Below are 20,413 nucleotides of genomic sequence, written 5' to 3' on the forward strand. Positions count from 1 at the left end.
GAACAATATATATTATTTGCCAACCACCAATATAGAACCAAACTCAAAATATTTTAGAATTTAGATTAAAAATTTAATTATAAAAGCATTGATTATGTTGCATTCTGTTGAACATGTTTGCGCAGTAAACAGGGGTAGGATATTTTGTATATATGTTTTAAAGTAAAGTAATATATAAAAATCAGCACATTGTCAGTAGTTTTGCCAATTTGGGCCTCAGCAGCGTCTCCATATGTTGCTCCAAGAGCCTCAACCTCTGGTGCATGTTGTCTATCCTCCGCCGCACGGACTTATCTGTCAAAACACATGGCAAACTACAAATAAAATAATTCGATATTGTGCACCCCATGTTGTCATAACGGTCACTCATCTTATCATCGAGGCAATGTCATCCATAGAGACCTGAAGAGGAGCAACATAAGGGGGAAACACTGCTGCCATCATGTACAAACACAAAAACAACATTGATGTCATCAAGCCAAGCCCACCAAATAGTCTTGTCTGTGTTGTGCCAATGGACATCAGCATCATCAGTGTTTATCCTTCGACACTTCCTAGTCCTAGTGTTGTAGGCCTTAAATGTTCTGTGGAAGAAATGTGATACACTTCCATTTTTCTTAACACCTAAAATGAATAGAGATGACTCCTAAGTGTTGGAAAACAAGTGGAGTACCAAAGAAAGAGTGTTCCAACCAGAATGTGAAATGTCTATTTCAAAGAAGGCATCAACAATTCAAGAGTTGTACAGGTTGTCAATTGTTGCATAGCGACATGGTGAAAAACTAAACGAAAACTAAAATAAGTAATTTTCCCTACCTGAAGTTTTCCTAGGCTAAATGCATGCCATAGGGTGTGATCAACAAAAGAGTCCCAGAGGACAACAAATTACTAACAAAGATAAGCACTTGACAGTAGTTGTAAACTGTATATTTTCAAATTTGAAACTTGCTGAAAAATGTTCTTACTGCAAACATTGGGAATTTCCTATAGTTGTCAAGAAAAGTCTGCTTTTTCCTTAGCTTTTCATATTGTCCCAGGCATTTGCCGAATAGGTGGCGGATGCTCGTATGATTAGCTAACATCAGACCACTAACCTGTAGCACAACATCACTTGATACAATATTATCCATTTTTGAAATAAATAAAAGACTGAAATCCCACCAAAGATGGAGGGAAGGTAGGAGGAAGAGATCATTTTACCTTGTGGGTTGTTTGAACATATGGGGATTTTCTTGACAGGGCAACCTGTTGCAGTTGAAATGCTTACAAATTTTAATGCCAGACAATCGAACAAAGACCTGAATGGAAACAAAAAAAAGGATAACCTAAATGCTTGCAGGTGCCTAGTCTATAAAGTTAACAAGCTTCCTTTCACGTATCCTTTGCAGGCTCTCATGAACCTAAATACATGGCAAGACCAAATAAAATAAGACAACAAACAAATAATTTCATGGTACAAAAAAGGAAAAATATTAAATAGTATCTTACTCCAACTAAAAGTTATTGACTAACAAATAACATGCCACCGAGTTTTTTGCTATTATAAACCTCGTTTCAAGCGGCTTCAACACAATAGTCGCTTCAATTTAGGATTCGATATAATGATCTTTTGTACTGTGTCATACTGTTATAATAGAATTATTAGCCAACTTAAATCAAATTATTTTTCTTTATTTTTTCCTGCCATGCAAACAAACATTTTTGTCCTTGCTCTGTTTTTTATGAATCAAGCGCATCAAACTTTTTCCAGACATTTCAGAGAATTATCAAATCTTATCAAAATAGCCTTTTTTTATACACAAGTGCTCAACGGTCACCACTTATATATGCTTCTCATTCAGGTTTACTAATCTAAATCTCTGCCAAACATTATCTGTTCAGTAGAAACCTGTAGTTGCAATAGCCATACAACACAATTGAATTGTTGCATTAGGCAAGGGGTGATGGACAAACCAAAATCACTGAACAAGAAGCTCACATCAGCATTTTGTGAGAGCTTGCTCGATGTCACAGGAGCAGTAAAAATGGCTCTAAAACCTTGGTAGCCGAATAGGCTGATGCAAAGACGTGGGAAAAGCTTATATGCAACAACTCAATTCCACTCCCAATGGGTTTCTCAGATCATACGAAAATCACATCCCAGTTTTATCATAATTCGGTCCATCAAGGTACACGACTGTTCAAAGAAAACTCATGTATAGCAGCTCACGAACGAGTTTTTGTATTGTAAAAAAGAAGGGGTTTCTCAAACCAAACAGAACAGTGAGAACACAATCTGGCGAGGACACATCAGTCATTTAAATTTCTCTTGGCCTTCTTTGGAGTCATCTTTCTTGGTGGTGATGTAGTGATTTCTTGAGAGAAAGAACCTTCCTGAGATATGCCTTCTTCCGTTAATATTCCAGGACTCTCTTGCATTATTTGCTCTCTTTTATCAATTGGCCTCCCTGGCGTTGAAACTTTAGGAAACCACCCTTTAGTAGTATTTTTTTCTTTGCTTTCTCTTCCTGTGACATTAAAAGAGGTAAAGTAAGTAAAAAAATGGATGAAACAAACAAAATAAGGAACAAAAGCTTAAATCTTACATTTTCTTAGTTCCATTTAGTGGGCATTTATAGCTTGTTTTCCTGTGTCCTAACTCTCCACAGTTAGGGCACCTCACTTTAGAAGTTAGTACCATAACAGCCACCTCACCCTTCTTCTTGAATCCAGAAACAGACCAAGGACAATCTCCACCTTTGCAATACCCTCTATACCTTGACTTGCTTGTTGCCCTAATACCCAATTCAAACTCTTTATTTATTGCATATTGCCTCACAGCCAATCGAAAATCTTCCATACAAGGATATATGGTGCCTACATCCAGACTGGGATTATCTTTGTCATATTCCGTCACAGTCTCCTGTAGAATATAATCATTCACTACCATAGGTACATCTTCAACACCCTCTATATCAAGAACTATAGAGGCATTGGGTCCATCGGCTCTTGATTTTGAGTCTGTAGCCATTTCTTCCTCCCTCTCATCCTCGCGAGACAGACCCAAAAGTGCATAAACTTGTTCTTCACTGCAAAGTTCTGTTATTCCTTCCTCTTCTTTTTCTTCTTGAATTTGTATTAAATCCCAATCTACCAGTGGAGGTGCTTGCTCTGGTAATGTAACTGATGAATCTATTGTGTTTCCCTGATTCAAACTCCAATCCATCTCGACTTGCTCATCTCCATTCATGGCTACTACAATAAAATAAAATAAATAAATCATGTGTAGTAGATTATATTTCATGGTTATAGGTTCCAGAAAAGAACAAATAAATCACATGTAGCAGTTCATATTACATAGTTGCAGATTCCAAAAAAGAACAAATAAATGTAAGTCTACATAGTTACGAAACAGAGATTATTATAAACTGTATGTAGCAAGGAAAGGTTGCTGGAACATGATACAGAGGACAACGGTCGGATTACAAACTGCATGTGGCGAGCACATGCTGCTGGCATGGAACGAACCTGACATAGTGGTGGCGAAGTCCAGGACGACGACGACATCGCGATGGGGAAGTCCTGGACGGCGGCCGTGTGGTGGGAAAGTCTAGGACAACGGCGACACGGTGGGGAAGGCCAGGACAGCAGCAGCATGGTGGGGAAGGTCAGGACAGCGACGGCGCGGTGGGAGTTTCTGGCGCAGCTGGCTGCTCTCGATGGAATTCACGAGAAAATAAAGGAACTGGCTGCTCTGTTTCGATTGGATTGGATGCGTTCCAAAAAAACAGAGCAAGGGCAAAATGGTCATGTCACATGACAAAAAAGATTAAAGAAAAAAAATCGGATTTAAGTTGGCTAATAATTCTATTATAACAGTATGACACAGTACAAAAGACCATTATATCGAATCCTAAATTGAAGCGACTATTGTGTTGAAGCCGCTTGAAACGAGGTTTATAATAGCAAAAAACTCCATGCCACCATGCTAGTATTTACAAAAATCCATTTACAGATTTGTAGTAAAAGTTTATGTTGTTTCAGCCTATCAGGCCATATAGGAGTGTATAAGGAGAAAGGTGGATACAAATGTGCTTTGTTTGATGTATCAAGGAAACAACACAGCTTAAACTTTCATACCTCCAGTAATTTCCTGTACACTACTATGTTTTATCGTGGATTCTTATTCCAGAATTTCAGACGACCATTCCATGTATGTAACTCCTAAGTCATTACACTTCAGCATTTGGCAAAGCTTATTCCATGGCGCCATCATTTGATTTGACCAATATATATCCACACTGGGGGTCATCTGACAAAACTGTACCTGTGTAGGGTCCACTTCCCCTTGAATGATGTTCAATATGGAGATATATTTAGCCTGGCTGGCTTCTTTTGTTCGAGCATATGATGACACCATTACATTCTTTGTCTGCAATATTTCATAATAAAGGATTCAAAATACATGAAGACTTAAGAGTTAACCACCCTTCCTATAGAGACAGGTAATACCTGCAGAAGTCTTCTCATAACATCCAATACTGTTGTTTTGCGTATCATGTTAACCTGCCACATAGCAGATCCAATATATTATGAACTGAATAGTTCAGCGCCCAAAACAAACAACAATTTAACTACTTTCCCTAATTCTTCTGTCGAAGTGTCCCAAATTGCAGTCAATGAACAAGCACAAGTAACTAAAGATTCCACAAAGAATACAACGATATAAAAAATGCTACATGAACCAATGTAACAACTGGGAAAGAGAACATTAAGTCACCTGGCGCTCAACAGTCAGTGGAGTATAGCCTGTCATCAAAAAATGACACCTTGGAGTGGGGATCAGGGAGGCAAGAAGGCCAACCAGATCATTGTTCATATATCCAGGATGCCGCAATGTAGTTGTGCTTGCAGAAATAACTGTGGAGACCAAAGAGTTTGTTTGTGCAAATGTAGGATTTGAAAAATGAAGACGCTCGACCGCAATGCTATTAAGAGTCGTATTGTCAAGAACCACCACACAGTCAGCATTCAGTGTTAGACGCTTCAGAGTTAAAAGCGAGTTGTAAGGTTGGACGACAACACGGCGTCCTGCTGGCGCGCGAGCACGGCGCGCTCATCGACGCCCACGACCTGGAGATTCGGCTCAACAACGCGCCCGCGGGCGACGGCAGGTACGCGTGGCACGTGGTTTGCGTCGCGGCGTGGTTTGCGGAGGCGGGTGGATTGCGGCGGCGTTGTCGGCGTTGGCTGCGTAGCGCGGCGAGATTTGCAGGCGGGCGGGCGGAGTTGTCACATGGTACTGTTGTTTTGATAAGCATGGTACGCCCACGAACTGGATTTGATAAATTAAGTTCTCTACAGTACTAACTTAATAGATAGTAAAAACCAGTTTGACAAAGAACTTTTGTCACATGGTACTGTTGTTTTGGTCTGTAGATGCCTTGACGTTGCAGTATGATTTGACCTACTTAAGCATAAAAAAGCCAATAAACATCTCATTTAGTTTGGATATCCATCCAAAACCGCATGTACCGGTGAGGCATGGTCTGAACTTTTTGGAGGAATGTGTCTGTTCCCTAGGAATAGCCAACGGGGGGTCTCTACGTAGAACAACTCCATGAAAGACTGATTGATTCCGCAGCTTAAACCAAACTGCAGCACACGCCATGGAATGGTTTTGTGATGCAAACCAAACACGCTGTGAGCGACCAGAGCTTGCTCACGCAACTTGCAGTAGACAAGTGGATTGAACATCTGCTGATCTACACACTGCACCCTAAATCATTTAACACCAAGACTGCATGTGTGAATCTACGAGTAGGTTTTAGGGGCATCCTAGATATATGAGTGGGTTTTAGGGGCATCCTAGATCTACGAGGGGGTTTTAAGGGCATCCTAAATCTGACAAAACCCGAGGTGACACATCAGTGGTATTGAAGCGATCGTGATACATCGTGCAAAACTGCAAATAACCATTTTTGGATCCGGTCCCGCGGCTCCGTGGCAACGAATTCAAGACAGAGGGCTGATGTTTCCCTATCCCCTGCTTCCGGGACAGATTGAGCACAGGCGTTTCCCTATCACCTCGAGTCCTCGACGCATCAGCCAGCGCCCACATCCCCGTTGATAGAGGTTGGTCGAGCAAAAACAAGGAGACCGCGCAAGGCAGCACAGGGTGGGTGCGCGGGCGGTCGCGAAACAAATCAACGACGTAGTCGGTGGATTGCCGTGAAGCGCGGCGCCAACGTCGCTTGCGAGCCGCTAAAACCCTAAGCGCCAGCGGCCACGGACAGATCGAGCGGGCACCAGACAGGCAGCAACCGCGAACAACAGCGCAGATCGAGGGCGGGTGGGGAAGGGGCAGGCGGACCTGAGAATTCGGTGGGGCGGGGCCGCTTCATGGGCTGCTGCTGCCCCCCGGCGGGGGCCATCTGCGTTTTCCCTCGTGCTTGCGACGGCGGGTTGAGCTCGGGGCCGCACGCGGGGGATTGAGCTCGGGGATTTTGGTTCGCGGCGGAGTATGCGGCAGGCGCGACGCGACGGACGGATTGCAGCGGGGGCTCGGGATTGTTGGGGGACGCGGCGAATGGATTGCGATGGTCGCGGCGCGATTCACGGAAGGATTTGCGGGCTTGAGGATCACGACGGCGGTCGGTAGGGCGGGCGGTTTGCGGCGGCGAGTATTCCGGACGTCGGGCGGTGGAGGCGGGGGCGGGGTTGGCGGGCGGTTTGCTGCGGCGAGGATTCCGGAGGTCGGGCGGGTGTAAGCGGGGGCAGTCTACACTAAGCGTTTAATAGTTAGTAGAGAATTCCTTTTCAACCGAAACTGGGTTTGGAAAAGCACGTGTACTTACTAGCTCGGTTACTGACTGAGCTTCTTCATCAGGTGTTGTAGATATCTGTCCTGGAGAGTGAACTGAAATGTCCTGGAGAGTGAACAGCCATCTTTTCCCGGTTCGTCGGAGACGGTCCGATGCGAAATGGAGGGACCGAAAGCGCCAAAGCATGGTCGTGCACTCGTGCTCGTGCGCCAACTGCGCTCTCGCCTCGGTTCGTTTCCGACGGCCACATGCATCAACGTGCCGATCGAGGGGCACGGCCCGACGCTGCAGAGCCTCCTCTCTGGCGTGGCCCTCCTCCTCCTCCCGGCCAGTCGCTGGGCGTCGCTGTCGGCGGAGAGTGGAGACGCTGCGTGGCCGTGTGAGGGAGTTCTAGATGACCGCGACGTCCCGTTGCTTCGTCACTCGTCGTAACTCGCACGAGAAGACGGAACGGATGCCCTTCCGTGGCCGGAGCGCAACGGCTCGACGCTTCTGGAGCCGATCCATCCCGGAACGGAGCAGATTGGCCGTATTAGGATCCGTTTTCAGCTTGGGACAAACAAGCATCACACGGTTCGACTGGTCAGAAAGGAAATTCGGGTGCAAACAGAAGAGGCCATTGGCTGACGAGATATCTAGCTGTTTTCTGGCCCAAAATTAGATCACACGCTAACACAGACAATGTGGTCGTCCGAAGCTGCGTAAGCCTCTGACTGCAGCAAGAACGTAGCGAATCAATGATACTTGTTAAGTAGCCGGTTAAATCAATATTCAGCGTTCGATAGACTCTTGAGCACTTTTTTTTATAACACTTGTCTATAACACCTCAAATCTCATTTGGAGATGTAACAGACATCAAGGTAGAGAGAGAGGACAAAGGGAGAGTTGGTGTATTTTTCTTTAACGACTGAAAGTTCAGTTTATCAGTCGGCTTCGATCCTCTCGTTTGTTTATACAGAGAAGCCCCATTCGAGACGTAATCTCCAAATTTCCTATGCCCAAAATCAATTTAGAAAAAGATAGAGAACTGGCCCAACCGGTTCCAGACCAACCTTACCGAATTCTTTAGGCATGAACAAAAGGTGCTAAACCGAGTCATATTTTTAAATATAAGTATCAAAAATAAAATAGGTATAATTTTTTTTTTGCAGCCGCTATATCTCGGTTACTGGGTGTTCCGTGTCGCCGTTAGGACTTACGAGTATTTCACCATGTACGGGTACATCCATATTGATTGGCGTGTATGGCGTGTGCCGTTTTCGTTCGGACAAACAACGTATCTTCGATTTCACTCCACTGGGGAATAAATAAAAACAAAAAAGAAGTTGAGCATCTTGGCACCATTTTCATCCCTGCCAAAGCCATGTCCTTCCGGAGTTCCAGATAGGAAAGGAGTTCGCGAGTTGGAAGCAAGGCTGGCGTCATGAATCGGCGATCGGGGATCCATGTCCATCCATGATGATGCATGCCGTTCGCTTGATTTAAGCCACTGTATGTAGCTAGTATTTCTACTGTTGTTAACAGCGCATGCAGCTTATCTCGACCGAACATCCTGATTGACGTGCCAATCGGACGCGACCTATGAATCGTCTCGTCGGAGTGGTCGCTGTGGCCTGTGGGGACAAGATAGCCATCAGGGAGTAGCGTAGTTGACGTGTCGACGGCTCGACGAATCACGTAGGAAGGCAAGGAGCCAATACCGTGCGTGGCTGAGCCTTGAACAACTCCGTCTCAGCATGGAGCAAGAAGCAGCCGCGCGCAGTTTGGTTGGTCGGTCGGTCGGGGTGTGCAAGCCAGCAGTCAGCGTCGGATGCATGACAAATGAGGCAGACAAACGTTGCATCGCACGGTGTTTAAGAGGGAAAACAGACATGCAAAAAAAAAGACTTAAATAAAAAAGATGCACCAGCCGGGAATCGAACCCGGGTCTGTACCGTGGCAGGGTACTATTCTACCACTAGACCACTGGTGCTCTGATATCCTACACCTTCCATGGTTTATCCTTAACTGCACACACACAGGAACTTGGTTCGAATCTGTACTCGTGTTCTTGCCGCGTACTGGTTGGTACACGCTCCTGCGGTGTGGATGATGATGTAATGTAAGTGCAGGAGGAGACGTGACCATCTCAGCTACCGTTTCAAGAACAGAAATGGAATCATAGACAGTGTAGCATAGCACAGGAGAAACGATTTCAAGGACGAGGAGTCTGGGTGCAGTTACCTCTCGTCTCGAGCGGTCGGGCCGTTGCTGCAACAACGTCAAAAGGCCCAAAAGGACGCACACCGGCTCCCCCCACCTCCACCGTCACTCAAAGGTGTCCCGCGTGATCCTCCTCCTCTCGCCCGTCCATCCCGTGTCCACCGAGCAAAATTACAAGTCCAAGTAAGAGGCACCCGTGCCATGCTTTACCCAGCATTTGGCGTCGACAGCGATCAGGGGCCTCTGCTCTGGTGTGCGGCGGTGCCATCCATACATCCTCCTCCCAGTCGCAGCCCTCCCGAGCGATCGCGCTCGATAGACATTGCTGATACCACGCTCAGTTACTTCAATTCACGCAACTACGTAACTAACTAATCCACAGAACGGGGGGAGAAAAGAATGTGACGAGAAAAGGGCGATCTCTATCCGTGTGTTTGGTTGGGTGCATGCGCCCGTGCAAAACTCTAGAGATGCAAAAATCAGACAGCTCCGTGTGTTTGGTTGCTTGGACGTGTGTCTGGGCCAGGCCACGCTCGTGCAAAACATTGGCCTCAGCTAGGCCCGTGGGATACGGCCAAAAGGGGATGCAAAACACACGATGACTCCCCGGCGTTTGCGCGTGAAGACCTGGGGTGCGTGCGGATGGGGATGGACATGGACCCAATTTTTACCTGTCCCTCAGTAACCGCGTTCTGTCCAGGCGAATAAGCTTGCGACTGCAAAGCCCAGCGCCAAACAGTGATTGCTCTTTTAGCCATTAGTCAAAGACCACAGTACGCCAGTGCAATTCAGAGGCAATTTAGGACCTGTTCAGTGGAGTGGAGCAATTTGATCCCACCTCTTCGAATTGCGATCGAGACTCTCTTTTTTTTCTATAAACAAATTAAGAAATGGGATCGAATCTTGAACTTTCTTTCAACTGATACGAACATCCCCGCAGCTTATTGAGTGAGTAACACACAGTTGTCGGGCCAGTCTTTCCGGCCACAAGTCAGAACAGAACCCCCCTTTTCCAAAACAGAAGGGGACGGAAAAACAAATCTTCTGTCAGGACACTAACCAACGCCTACGTGTGGAGTATACTGCTACCACCTGTCCACCTCTCTACCATATACTACCACTACATTAATATAAGTACGTACAAGGTTATCTACCCTTCATCCTTTCTGTACCCCTATCATTTTGCCATCAATCTAGATCCACCACCATCAGTTGGATCATTCACAGCGGTCATCAGCAGCAGCAAGAAACAAACGAACGATCGCGGCCAGGCAGGCTTCCCAGTCCTAGCTCCAGAGCCCCAGCGTCTCGGAGACGCGCACGGCGAAGAAGCAGAGGTAGATAGCGATGAGCCCGACCCCGTAGACGCGGTCGATCCGCATCCCTCGGACGGGCACCACGAACAGCGCCCACGCCAGCGCCGCGCCCAGGAACCCCACCGCCTCGTACGCCGCCGCGTCCACGGGCACCGCGAACGGGGCCGGGTGCTGCGCGCCCGCCGCCAGCGCCAGCGACAGGCCCAGCCCCACCACCGTGTTGAACAGCGGGCCGGCGTAGCACCCGGACACGGCCGTCTGCGCGCCGCCGGGCCCGCCGTGCACCGCCATCGCCACGTTCGACACCAGGTCGCCCAGGGAGTCGCCCCACGCCAGCACCGTCACGCCCAGCACGCTCGGCTTGATCCCGGCCACGTACCCGATGGCCACCAGCAGCGCCACCAGCTCGCGCGCCAGGGTGTACGCCCACAGCACGCTCATCACGAACCCCGCGGCGAGCCACGGCACGCGCCGCCTCCGCCCGCGCGGGGGCGAGCTCGCGTCCGTGGTGGCCGCCGCGAGCGCCGCGAGCAGGAGGCCCAGGAGCGCGCCTCCTACGAGGACCGCGAGGCCGTGCCACGACGTCGGGTTGTGGCGCTGCGAGCTCCAGGTCACGGCGATGAGGACCGGCGCCAGCGCCGCGGAGGCCACGGCGTAGGGCCGGGACCAGCGGTGCCCCGCGATGTCCGGGATGGTCAGGCGGCGCGGCAGGTACAGCGGCATGCACAGCGCGGCCGCGAGGCAATGCAGCGTCGCAATGACCCTCGACGTGGCCGTGCTGGACGCCTCCGTCTTGGTGTGGGACGGCAGCGACGGGACGACGTCGCCCACGTCGTCGTCGTCGTCGAGGAGGAGCGGCGCCGAGAGGCTGTCGGCGGCCGGCTTGCCCTTCTCGGTGCAGCAGTGGGAGGTCCAGACGAGGACGACGTAGCCGACGTAGAGCGAGACGAACGACGCGGCCACCCAGACGGTGACCTCCCCGTGGACGAGCACCGCCAGCAGGTAGCAGAGCGCGAGGAGGAGGAAGCAGAGGTCGCGCACGAAGCCGCGCCACTCGACGACGGCCCCGCCCCGCGCGCCCACGGCGAGCGCGACGGCGCCCGCGACGACGGTGGAGACGAACAGCGCCCCGCCGAGCGCGCTGCCGAGCCCGACCCCGCCGCCGCCGTCGTCGCCCGACGCGAAGGACACGACGCTGGCGAACACGTCGGGCGCGCCGTTCCCCAGCGAGAGCAGCGTGACGCCCGCGACGGCGGGGGGCAGGCGCAGCGCCGCCGACAGGCCCTCCAGCGACGCGCAGAAGTACTCGGACGCGGTGTCGCCCAGGAGGTAGAAGAGCACCGCGAGCCACAGCGCGAGCGCGGCGCACGCGGCCGCCGCCGGCGCGCCGGCGAAGGCGCAGTAGAAGAGGCGCAGGTAGTCCACGTACCCCGCCGGGGAGCAGGGCGAGTTCTGCGCGCGGAGGTACGCGCACCGGGCCTCCCCGCCGCTGATGGACTGCAGCTCCTCGCAGCTGTCCCCCCGTGCCTTTCCGGAGGAGGACGAGGCGTCACCGAGAACTGACCCGCCCCCGGACTCTGCCCTGCCGCTGGTGGGGGCGGCGAGGAGTGAGGAGGATGTGAGGAGGAGGAGGAGGAGTAGTAGGAAGCAGGCGCTGGGGACGGCGGGGGCAGTGCGCGCTCGCCCGCGCGTGAGCGCCATAAAATGAGCGGCAAGGCGGGGTGGGGTTTAGCCGGAGATTTGGTCGGCCGGCATACCGTGCGGGGCGCGCGGGAGTTGGGGATCTCGGTGCGGGGCGAGGCGAGGCGGTCTTGACGAGATGTGCGGGTGGGCGAGGAGCCGAGGACTCGTGGATGGGTCTGCTCGTCTGGAGCTGGAAGATCAGGCAGGAGCAGGACAAGGTCACAAGGACAAGGACCGGAAAAGAGGCCACTGGCCTGGGGTGCTTGCTTCCGTCCGCGTTAAGTAATGACGAGGAACAGAGATATAGGAAGCCAAAGGAGTGCGAGAGCGAGACGACGGTGAGGTGGTGCGTCCGCGACTCCGCGTGGAGGATAGACGGGGAAATCGTCCGCGTGGTGGATCGGTCGGTGAATTGGAAGCTGGAAGAAGCGGCAGCGGGTGGCCGGCTCGTGTGGTGGTGGAACCGCGGATAGGCTCGTATCGTATTCGTAGCCATAGACAGCCGCGCGCGTTTTGGGCGGGAACGGCGGCTGTGCGTGCGTGTAGGCGAAGTGACGCGACGGTTTCTCTTAGGGCATGTACAGTGGTGTTTAATGTAAAGTCTCTTAAAGTGTTTAAGGGGTTATTTGCAAAAAAAATCTTAGAGCCGTCTCTTCGTGAAGAGACGCCTCTGGCTCGTATCCGTGAGGCTATTTTTCACATGGAACATAATAAAGCTCCTGGACCAGATGGTTTTCCGGCTGAGTTTTAATTAATAAAAGATGATTTACTAGCCTTGTTCATGGAATTTCACAATGGCACTCTCCCTGTCTATAGTCTTAATTTTGGAATCATTACTCTTTTACCTAAGAAATGTAATGCCTTAAAAAAACAAGATTATCGACCCATTTGCTTACTTAATGTTAGTTTTAAGATAATTACTAAAGTCCTGACGAACAGAATTGGAGTGGTTGCAGACAAGATTATTAATCCCTCGCAAACTGCTTTTATGTCTGGTCGTAATATTCTTGAAGGCGTAATTGTGCTCCACGAGACTATTCATGAACTTCATAAGAAAAAAATGAATGGAGTGATTCTAAAGTTGGATTTTGAAAAAGCTTATGATAAGGTAAAATGGCCCTTCCTCCAACAAGCTATGTGAATGAAAGGTTTCTCGCAGAAATGGTGTGATTGGGTTCAGTCAATTGTCTCTGGAGGACATGCGGGGGTTAAAGTTAATGATGAAATTGGCCCTTTCTTTTCTACTCATAAGGGTCTCCATCAAGGTGATCCTCTCTCTCCGATTCTCTTTAATATAGTTGCGGACATGTTGCCAATTCTATTTTTAAGAGCAAAGGTAAATAACCAATTCACGGGTGTGGTTCCTCATCTAGTGGATGGTGGCCTTTCTATCCTCCAGTATGCGGATGATACCGTTGTTTTTCTGGATCATAACTTGGATCAAGCACGAAATGTGAAACTTCTCCTGACCGCTTTTGAGCAGATGTCAGGTTTGAAAATCAACTTTCACAAAAGTGAGCTTTTTTGATATGGGTTAGCTAAGGATCATGAAATGGATTATTCTTGTCTTTTTGGTTGTGGGATCGGTTCTTTTCCTCTCAAATACCTTGGAATCCCTATGACCCATCGCAGGTTACGAAATAGTGAGTGGCAGTGTTATTGATAGATTCGAAAAACGATTAGCTATGTGGAAAGGTAAATTACTTTCTTCCGAAGGTCGTCTAGTGCTCATTAATTCAGTCTTAAGCAGCCTCCCTATTTTCATGATGTCCTTTTTTGAGGTGCCTATCGGGGTGTTAAAAAAAACTAGATGCCATCCGCTCTCGGTTCTATTGGCAAAATGGCCAATTTAAAAAGAAATACAGACTTGCAAAATGGAATATTATTTGTCAACCTAAGGAGGTTGGTGGCTTGGGGGTAGCTAATCTAGCCACTAAGAACATTTGTTTACTCAGCAAGTGGCTCTTTAAGTTATTGAATCAAGACGGTACATGGCAACAACTTCTAAAAATAAATATTTAGGATCCAAATCACTTACTCAAGCCGTGAGAAAATCAGGAGACTCTCATTTTTGGGCTGGTCTCATGAATATTAAGGAAGAATTCTTGAGGTGGGGGAGGTTTCGAGTAGGTGACGGTCACGCAACTAGGTTCTGGGATGATAGATGGATTCTGGATAGACCGCTTAAGGTCATTTATCCAAACCTTTTTAATATCGTGCGGAAAAGAAAGGCTTTAGTCAAAGATGTTATGAATGGAAATTTACCCAACCTTTCTTTTCGCAGAGCTATTGTAGGGGTGAAGCGGGTCGAGTGGCATAATTTATCAACTTTACTCGCATCTATTCCTTTGGGTCATTCGAAGGACAAATTCTTATGGGGACCTCACCGAAATGGAGTTTTCTCAGTCCAGTCAATGTACCGCCTTCTAATGAATACTCCCACTTTAACCCATAATATGTTGCTTTGGAAACTAAAAATCTCTCTCAAAATTAAAATTTTCTTGTGGTACTTAGGGAGAGGAGTTATTCTCACTAAAGAAAATTTAGCTAAACGTGGGTGGACAGGAAGTATGAAATGCTGCTTTTGTAATCAGAATGAGACTATTCAACATATTTTTTTTGATTGTTACCTTATCAGGAACATTTGGAGAATTATTTACTTTGCTTTCAACATAGAGAGACCCATCAATATTAATCATATAATTGAGAATTGGGCTACTAACAAGGGAATAGCTCATCGGAAAAAACTTTTAATTGGAGTGGCAGCAATGTTTTGGTCTATTTGGTTGTGCCGCAATGATGTGGCCTTTAATTTTAAACCAATACCATCAATTTTGCAGGTTCTTTTCAGGGGGATGTATTGGCTCAGACTCTGGAGATTATTGCAGAAACAAGAAGCTCACCAAGAGATTCTTGTGGTATGTCAATCCTTAGAGATGGTGGCAATGGAGATCCTTGCAAAACATGGTTGGAGTTCTCATGCCAGATTAAAGGACGCTTGATTCGAGAACAAGTTCTTGTCAAGGATGTTATTTTTTAATGATGCATGTTTTATTAATTTTCAATCTGTAATGCCGTATGTAGGAAACTACAAAAGGCTGGAACATTTTTTGTTTCCATTATCAAAAAAAAGTAGCAACAGACGCCTCACTTCCCACTGTACGAATTTGTCGTCTGTTCTATCGATCTGATGCTATACAAATACATTTAATTCTGTATTTATTAATAGACTACGTTTATAGACACTTCATTGTACAATAGAGTCTTTTAGTTGTCTCATGTGCTTGGAGAACCGTTTTGGTGTCTCTCCACTGTACATGCCCTTAGGTTGCCGTGTGGGCCGTGAGCTGTGTGGTCAGGCCTCGTGTCGCTGTGCAATGGGGCATCATGACAACTTTGCCCGACATGGGGCCACAACAATTTCCTGCGCGAATCGGCCGCCGTGTGTGAAGTTGCGAGTGGTTGTGATGCACTGGTGTCAGGTGGACTGTGGTGTTTGTCTTGAGCCGGCAAAACAAAACGTTCGTTGCTCTCCGCGGCACGCGGAGTGCGACACCGACCGGGACCGGACGGTGGCAGAGTGCAGTAGAATTTGCACTGAAAAATTTGTTCGGATAAATGAGCAGACCTTAGGAATGTTCTACGCCCGTACGTACTTTGCCGACACTGGGTCAGCGTCGTCTTGCCAATTTTGCGTGTAGGAGAAGTGACGGTTTCTCTTTAGGTTGCCCGTACGTACTTTGTTCGACTTTCAGTTTTCGACTTGCCATAGGTGCTCACGTTTTTTCTAAATTTTTTTTATCGGAGTGTGTTTCCATGCTTATATCCACAGGATGGATATACGTGCATGGTGTGAATATCGGTATCATACTATATAGTTTTCCTCATTACAAAAAAAAAACTAGCGTGAGTGTTGATGCTTTGCTCGTGTGTCCACAATGTCGGAATCACTCATCGATCAGCCAAACCTCGTATCCCCGTAACATAGCTACACACATGCGCCAAAATCCATCACGTCGCTCTCGATATTCACAATGTGTGTATGCGTGCCTTGAACGTCTGTATTATACTATTTAAAAAACGTCTGTATTTTCAAAAAAAAAGGTCAAGTATCTGCTTTGCTGAGGCACCCACCGCGGCCAGAATGACTCGCCGCGCCGGTCAGCAAAAACCTTGTATCCCCGTAGATAAGGCCGGATGAAATACTCGTGGCTCGATAACGTACTCGACTCGGCTCGTTTTAATTTTTTAGTGAGTAAAGCTAGCATTCTAACTCGGTTCTCTAATGAGTCAACTCGGGTTAGCTCGTAAGCTAGCTCACGAGCCAAAACGAGACAAACCACAACACAAGTTTGTCTAGTCGTTGGTGTCGTCTTATCTCTTATAGTCTTGTTTTCTCGTAGTTATGATCTGTGATATGGACATGTGTGGACGTGTCATGCGCTTAAATATTTGCATTATTGCATGGCTACATACCTACATTGTATATTTAATATTTGATTATTGGTTATGGTTTTGTTAACTTTATTTCTAGCAGCATATGATGTTAGTGTTGTGCGATGAAATATTACATGTTTGTGGAATGGATGATGAATTGCTTTATAATGATGATTGCTGGTATCTTATTATAATACGGGTTTGTAAATATGTAAGTTAATATATATTTGCTTATTTAATTTAATATTAAAAGTTAGAAGCTAAGATGATGATATAATAATAATATTATAATTTTTTAAGGTTATATTTATGTATATATTTTTGTATTTAATTGTGTAGCTTGTGATTCTAACGAGTTGGCTCGAACTTTCTAATGAGCAATGACTTATTACCGTAAAGAGCCGTAACAAGTCGAGTCGAGCTGGCTCGTTATCCATCTCTGCCGGTATCACGACTACACAAGCGCTGGAATTCATCGCGTCGCTCTCCGGTGTCCCGTCGACACCGGCCGAACCGACTAGGCATAATCATGATCAGTGCGACCGGTAACCTGGGTAACAACAAACGGCGCGATTGCGCGAATAAACAAAGATACGAGGGAGGGGTGGGGGAGAAGCGGGCGGAAGAGACGGCGGCGCTGCCATCCGCCGCCTGCGTCGTCGTCGTCGGCTCGCGGGCGCGGCGCGTGACCGAGACAGCAGGACAGGCATGGTGTCAGCGTCGCCGTGGCGTGCACGGACATGACGTGGCCATCCCGGGCACTCGCGGAGACGCTTACACGTAGTGGAGTGCGTGTGACACCAGCGCACAGCAAAAAAAAAAAAAAAAAAAAAAGGACGGCCAGTCCAGTTCAGTTTCGTCTCTAAAAATGCAATACTGCCACGAAACGGTGACTGCTGACGCCGTGGGTTGAACTGGGAAGGGCTCGTGGCCATGCGGACCGCCCACCCGCAATGATTCGTAGAGAAACGTTGCAAATCAAAAACCAAATCGTCCTACTTAGGGCGTAGTAGGCTCTCTAGTAGTAAAGGCTTGATCTCGTCGCAGAGACCTCCTACTCAAGGAAAGCGTCTCCGATACGGAACAAAGGCTGCGGTTAAAAGTGGGGACTTGCACAGAATTGTTCGCAAGAAGCCAAACCCGGCAAAAAAAATCTGATTCTTGTAACGACCCCAACGGCCAGCATATCTGTGAAACCGAATGCCCGACCTGCGCGAACTGTGAAGCCGCAAGCCAGACCTCATCTTGGGCGCCACCCAACCCACCAGGTGCCGGGCCCAAACCGGGATGGACGCCGAACCGCGCGCGCCATAGGAGTGGACTGACAGCAGGAGGACGGCCGACGCGACTGTCAAGGTCGGTGAGAAAGGACATCAGGTCGTTCGATCGGGGACCTCCGCTGAAACGACGCGCTGATCAGGCAACACCGCGTACCAGTTGACACGACGTGGCCGTCGCGTCGATCTCCGTCGTCTCGTCTCCCGTATCCGTCGCGCCAGGAGCGCAGCGATCCGTGACGTTGCGATGGCCTAAACCTCTGTGCACGTGAAGAAGACAGACACAGAGGCGGGGAAGAGGGCGACTTCTAAAACACACCTACCTACAAGTATACATAGAATTTTCGAACACATGCAACTATCCCTAAAACATACAGCCGCATCTTTAAAACGTGTTAAAATCCAATAAGTACAGATACGTGTATTGCTGCGAAGTCATGATCGTACCATACGTACAGGACCGACGGAGAGGTGGTCCACAACGAAAATGTTGGACGTCTCTTGGGCTGTAGTCAAATTCCCAAGATGGACACCGGCCCACTTAACAACCAACCGCTGCCGCCCTAAGCTCTTCTTAGCCCATAAAGACAGCCCAGCACGCAGTATTGTTCACTCCATTCTTGACGGGCCAGAGGAGACTACAGCCTTGTTTGTTTCGGATTATAATTGTTGAGAACTACGTTACCACAGATCGCCAGATCCGCTCCCTTCCCTCCCGTCAGCAGTAGAGGCGCGAGAAGCTGTAGAGAACCCGTCTCCCTTCCCAGAAGCCCGACAGAGTAACACACGAGACACAATGTATAGGGTTGGGCCTCTGGCCTCTTTCTGATCTCTGTATTATGAGGGGATGTACAGGTTCCTTATATAGAGATGTGAGACCCCTCAGGGGCAAAGCAGGTATTTGCCCACATAACCCTAACTAGGGTTACTTAACACTCCCCCTTGGGCGAATACCGCGACCAACACATGCCTCGTTAAAACTCCGAAAAACCCAGTGGGAAAAATATGGAGAAAGAGTGCATGGTGATACAAATTGCATTTGCACTTTGTTGCCTCGTTAAAAACCTCATGTGAGAAACTTCAAGAAAACTCACCAAGGGAAAAAAAGAGTACAACAACTGTCATCGGGACATATTTCGATCCTTTGGGGTCTAAATTCTATCATCGGGACAGATTTCGATCCTTTGGGATCTAGATTCTATCGAATCTTCTACAAGGGCTAACTTTAGAAATGTGCTCCCCCTGATCCTTGCAAAACCGTATCAATAAGGCAAAACATCTTCTTCTAGAAGTATATGCACATAAAGGTTTAGCAAACGGATTGCATATCCTTGCAAGGACTATTTCAGGAACTTTACCTCTACTCACTTCTAGGATATACGAGGTAAGTGCACGTATCAATATAAATAAGCCACTTTGACTGATGGTGTTCGATCGACTGGATCTATATATTTGATAGAAAGTTCCATAAAGGTTCACATATTGATCATCAAACTCACGCCTTCAGGGCATAGAATATGACATTTATTGTCTCACGATTGTGATCAATATAAGCATTCACACCCCCGACGATGACATCTGTCAAAGTCGTTATCCCTCATAACTCAAGCATATTCTTCAAGATATATGTCTCATTGTTCATCTGGAATAACAAGAATGGATGAGGTTGGGATGCTATCATTTTCTACCTTACACCATAATTTTATACATAGTTGTGCAAAGCAAATAACATGTCCTTCAATAGGACTTAGGGGATAATGTAGTTGCAATAGTACATATTCTAAATATGACACATCGCTCCAGGCGTTCATCCTTTGGAACATCTATGATGGTATAACAAAAGTCCATCAAAGATTATAATCCAGCAGGGATTTTTCATCGATTAGATATATCGTTATAGTCTGTCATTCTGGCATAATGGGGATATTTTGCCAGTAACACCTAAACCTTATAGGTTTCTGCCATCAGGGCTTTAGAGGATACCGTAATTCCACATCTAGTGGAAATTACCATGAGTAAAACTCATGGAATGCACATGTGCTTATTTGGTGAACTTCAAGTCCTTTGGTATCTCATCTTATTCCTTTTTGGGTCTGTATAGGTCTTTATCCCTTTATAGGGATTATCAAACTTTGGTGTTCAACACAGACTTTGTTTCTTCTGGAAAGGTTCCATCAAGGAACTATAATCTCATCTATGAGATATTCTCTCTATATATGAGAGTGCTCATTCGTCAGGAATGTATTATTCAGTACGAGATTTATATGTTGCATATTTACAATTCAAAGATACGAGTCCTCCTAGGATCTCATGACGGATCTTCAGAATCCTATTAACTGCATATTTGAATTCATGCCATTTGCCAGATATATTACATAGCGGAACTGTGTTTATTCAACACATATGTGGGATGGATCTCTCACAAGACCACTTGAACCATCGCATTCACCACACATTATTTCAGTAGTGCCCATAAATGTCTGAACTTCAAGCTCATGACTTTCATTCTGCGATTATTGGTTCAGCCTCGATTGCATTTATCAATGACCCGATAAGAGAGCTTCAAACACTCATGCCTAGGACTTTGTTTTGGATCCCTTTGCAATCTAGAGAGGCAAGATAGATGTCGACATATTTGTCTCCCACATTTAATAATGATCTTCGTCATTTTCCAAAACGAAAGATTCATTGTTCC

The 20,413-nt window shown here is 47.4% G+C and overlaps 2 protein-coding genes and 1 non-coding gene across 3 annotated transcripts; all 3 read right to left on the reverse strand.

Moving 5' to 3' along the window:
- Positions 1–903: 903 nt before the first annotated feature.
- On the reverse strand, positions 904–6,413 carry LOC103628037 (tubulin gamma-3 chain-like). The gene is given in 7 exon segments (XM_008648323.2): positions 904–1,094; positions 1,201–1,245; positions 1,326–1,400; positions 4,307–4,411; positions 4,492–4,545; positions 4,760–5,070; positions 6,353–6,413. Coding segments are annotated over 7 exon segments (813 nt in total). The 3' UTR covers positions 904–932.
- A 2,291-nt stretch (positions 6,414–8,704) lies between these two features.
- On the reverse strand, positions 8,705–8,775 carry TRNAG-GCC (transfer RNA glycine (anticodon GCC)). The gene has a single exon. It is a non-coding gene; the product is annotated as a tRNA-Gly (tRNA).
- A 1,121-nt stretch (positions 8,776–9,896) lies between these two features.
- Positions 9,897–14,107, reverse strand: LOC103626028 (cation/calcium exchanger 1). Its single transcript, XM_008646411.4, has one exon. It carries the CDS (start codon positions 12,020–12,022, stop codon positions 10,292–10,294), a length of 1,731 nt encoding a protein of 576 aa, XP_008644633.1. The 5' UTR covers positions 12,023–14,107; the 3' UTR covers positions 9,897–10,291.
- Between the last annotated feature and the right edge of the window lie 6,306 nt (positions 14,108–20,413).

This window comes from Zea mays, chromosome 5 (assembly GCF_902167145.1).
Source record: "Zea mays cultivar B73 chromosome 5, Zm-B73-REFERENCE-NAM-5.0, whole genome shotgun sequence".
Classification (NCBI taxonomy): domain Eukaryota; kingdom Viridiplantae; phylum Streptophyta; class Magnoliopsida; order Poales; family Poaceae; genus Zea; species Zea mays.

Coding starts and splice junctions, on each gene's coding strand:
- LOC103626028 (XM_008646411.4), bottom strand. CDS start 12,022: ATGGCGCTCACGCGCGGGCGAGCGCGCACTGCCCCCGCCGTCCCCAGC.